Genomic DNA, 2796 nt, shown 5'->3' with positions numbered 1-2796 from the left:
TGGTATAGTCTAGTTTCCATCTGTGGATACTTTGGTTTGCTGGAACAAAAATAGCCTACAACCAAAGACTATATTAATTTCTATTAAAATCCAAGTACAGACCAGACATATTAAGTGAGATGTCAAATTCAAGGTGCAGCCCCACGCTAGCAAGTATAGTTCTTGTTTAAGCTATACATATTGCATGTAGGACAGTGGGAAAGTTTATATGTGAGACACAGCTTGATGAAAAGGCACAAGATTTTACTTCTTTTATTTTTAGGAATACCCTTAAGTGAATGGGTCATAATTGTGCTGTAGAGAGATGCTTACCGGCCTGAGGAGAGTTCTGAGATTTGAAAAGACCAACGACTCCCTTCCCATGGAACCCTCCAGATCGGAGGAGCAGAGTACCACTTCTTGAGTTCTTCCAACACACAACAGGCAGGCGATTGTGTCGATAGCAGCGTGCTACTCTTGGTAAACTACTGTCCTGTACAACTTGAGGTACAACTAAAAGGCCAGGATAGCTTCAGGGACATAGAAGGGAGAAAGGGAATGATTGGGGAAGGGGTGGGGGGAGTAGAAAGGGAAAGAAATAGGGGAAGAGGGAGAGAGAGAATATAAGAATAGGAATATCACAGTATCATAGTAATTTTCTATGACTCAGATACATATTGGTTAAGGGGTAAGACATATAATTCATATATTTCAAATGTGGAAGATAATTTCAATTTCTCATTTCTTCAGGGGTTGAGAAGAAAATCCCTACATGGTGAAAGCAGATAACTCATCCATTGATTTGTAGTCTTTTTTGAAATGAGTGACACTGCAGACTTTTGCCAAATAATCTAAGCTTAGAAAATAAAAATATTATGTAGAATCATTAAAAAGGCCTCTGTTGAACTGAATATTTCCCTTGCCTGATACATTACTTTTCCTCAATTTGAAATAAAGATTGTAAAATTAGTGGATTAATGTTAACTTTATGAGAACGACAAGTCAAATTGTCAACAACTCATAGGTCACTGAAATGACAATAGAGAATAGAATACACCAATATTAGACTGCTTGAGATGGTGAAAGGATTAAAAATCAAAACCAAATGATTTTTGGTATGAGAACAGTATCCTCAAATGTCAAAATGAGTTTAAATATTTTATTAACACTACATGTTGATATTTATTTGAAAAATATTAGCTCGAAAAGTTATAGGATATGATGCTGGAAAAGTAAATAACAAGAGTATTTTCTTTTACAGTTAGTAAGTGCAAGGAGGTAGGCAGTTTTTAGAGTCATTTCTTTAGCTTATTTAGAAATATCACACTAAAGAGATTTCATATTTATAACTTCCTAACCACTAATCCTATATCTTTTTTTGTGATTTTTTTTATTGTGGTAAAATATACCCAACATAAAATTTACCATGTTATCCTTTTTTAAGTGTACAAATCAGTGGCATTAAGTACATTCAAAATGTTGTGTAACTATAACCACTATACGTTTCCATAACTTCTTATCCTTTATCTTGATATAAACCAGTGCTGAGAGGAGGGAGACAAAATCCAGTTTATGGTCATGAAAATTGTAACCTTCAACTATTTTAGCGCATGCCAAATTAACTTTCCATACTTAACCAATAGTACCTTGGAAGCATTCTGAAAGCCCAACATTTTGGTGCTCTAGGAAGTTATGGCCTGTATTTTTCTAATACCACAAATTGATGAAAAGACCACACTATAAACATAATCATTCATGAAGACTGAAAAAGCAATTCCATAATTAGGACTTTCTACTTCTAACTTTAAATATCTGTTTTTCCCCACTTGCTTCAAGATACAATGATAATGTGTATTAGGTAAGGCAGTAATGTTTAATGGCTCCAGGAGCTGCTTCAATAACTGGGAAAGAACCAGCACACTCCTTCATTCCCTGCCCCCTATAGTGGGCTGTTGCCTCCATCCACTGGAAATGAGCACCAAACAGACCATGCTGTGCTACACATAAGATCTAAGGCTCTCTCCTACTCCCAGACATGGGCTTGAGTGATAGCTGTATAGTCCCTAGTCCTGGGGCAAATAGTGTTAAGCCTGAAGACCAGTACAAGCTACTCTCAGTACCAGTCTCATTTAGTAATAAAGATTCCAATTACCCTGCCACCCATCCTACCCCACTACCCAGAGCCTTCAGCTCTGGGCTCCAGAGTTAAGCCTCAAGAGGTAGACTGGGCTTCAGAAGCTTTTGTGGAAACTTCTAAAGTATAACTCACATACAAATGCTCAAAACACAAATGAACTAACACACACAAAAAACCCATGTCAGTACCACCTAGGTCAAGAAACTGACCATTACAAGCATCCAAGAAGATCTCCTTGCATTTCCTCCCAATCACCATTTCTCCCTCTTCCTTAAAGAATACCACTATCCTGACTGCTAACAACATAGATGAGTTTTGCCTGTTTTGAATTCTAGATAAAAGGAACCAATAGAATTTATTTTTTTGTGTCTGGCTGCTTCTGCTCAATATCATGTTTATGAAATCCATTCATGTTATTGTATAGAGCTGTAGTTTGTTCATTTTCATTACTGTATAGTATTCTACTTTGTGATTATAATACCTTTACTTATCTATTCTTCCATTGTTGATTTTGAGTAGCTTCTAGCTTTTTATTATTAAGAATAATGTTGCTGGCCGGGCACGGTGGCTCACGCCTGTAATCCTAGCTCTCTGGGAGGCCGAAGCGGGCGGATTGTTTGAGCTCAGGAGTTCGAAACCAGCCTAAGCAAGAGCAAGACCCCGTCTCTACTATAAATTAG

General features: G+C 37.1%; 1 protein-coding gene across 1 annotated transcript in view; it reads right to left on the bottom strand.

Annotated features, from left to right (window-relative positions):
* SBF2 (SET binding factor 2) overlaps positions 1 to 2796 on the bottom strand; it is a 518495-nt gene that overhangs the window by 77849 nt on the left and 437850 nt on the right. The window contains exon 26 of the mRNA XM_012654180.1: positions 313 to 509. Coding sequence (XP_012509634.1) covers positions 313 to 509 — 197 coding nt within the window. The remainder of the gene's footprint in view (positions 1 to 312; positions 510 to 2796) is intronic.

Source organism: Propithecus coquereli, unplaced genomic scaffold (genome assembly GCF_000956105.1).
Source record: "Propithecus coquereli isolate 6110/MARCELLA unplaced genomic scaffold, Pcoq_1.0 Scaffold44, whole genome shotgun sequence".
NCBI lineage: Eukaryota > Metazoa > Chordata > Mammalia > Primates > Indriidae > Propithecus > Propithecus coquereli.
The sequence above is the reverse complement of the archived record's forward strand: the minus strand, read 5'-3'. Positions and strand labels throughout refer to the sequence as shown.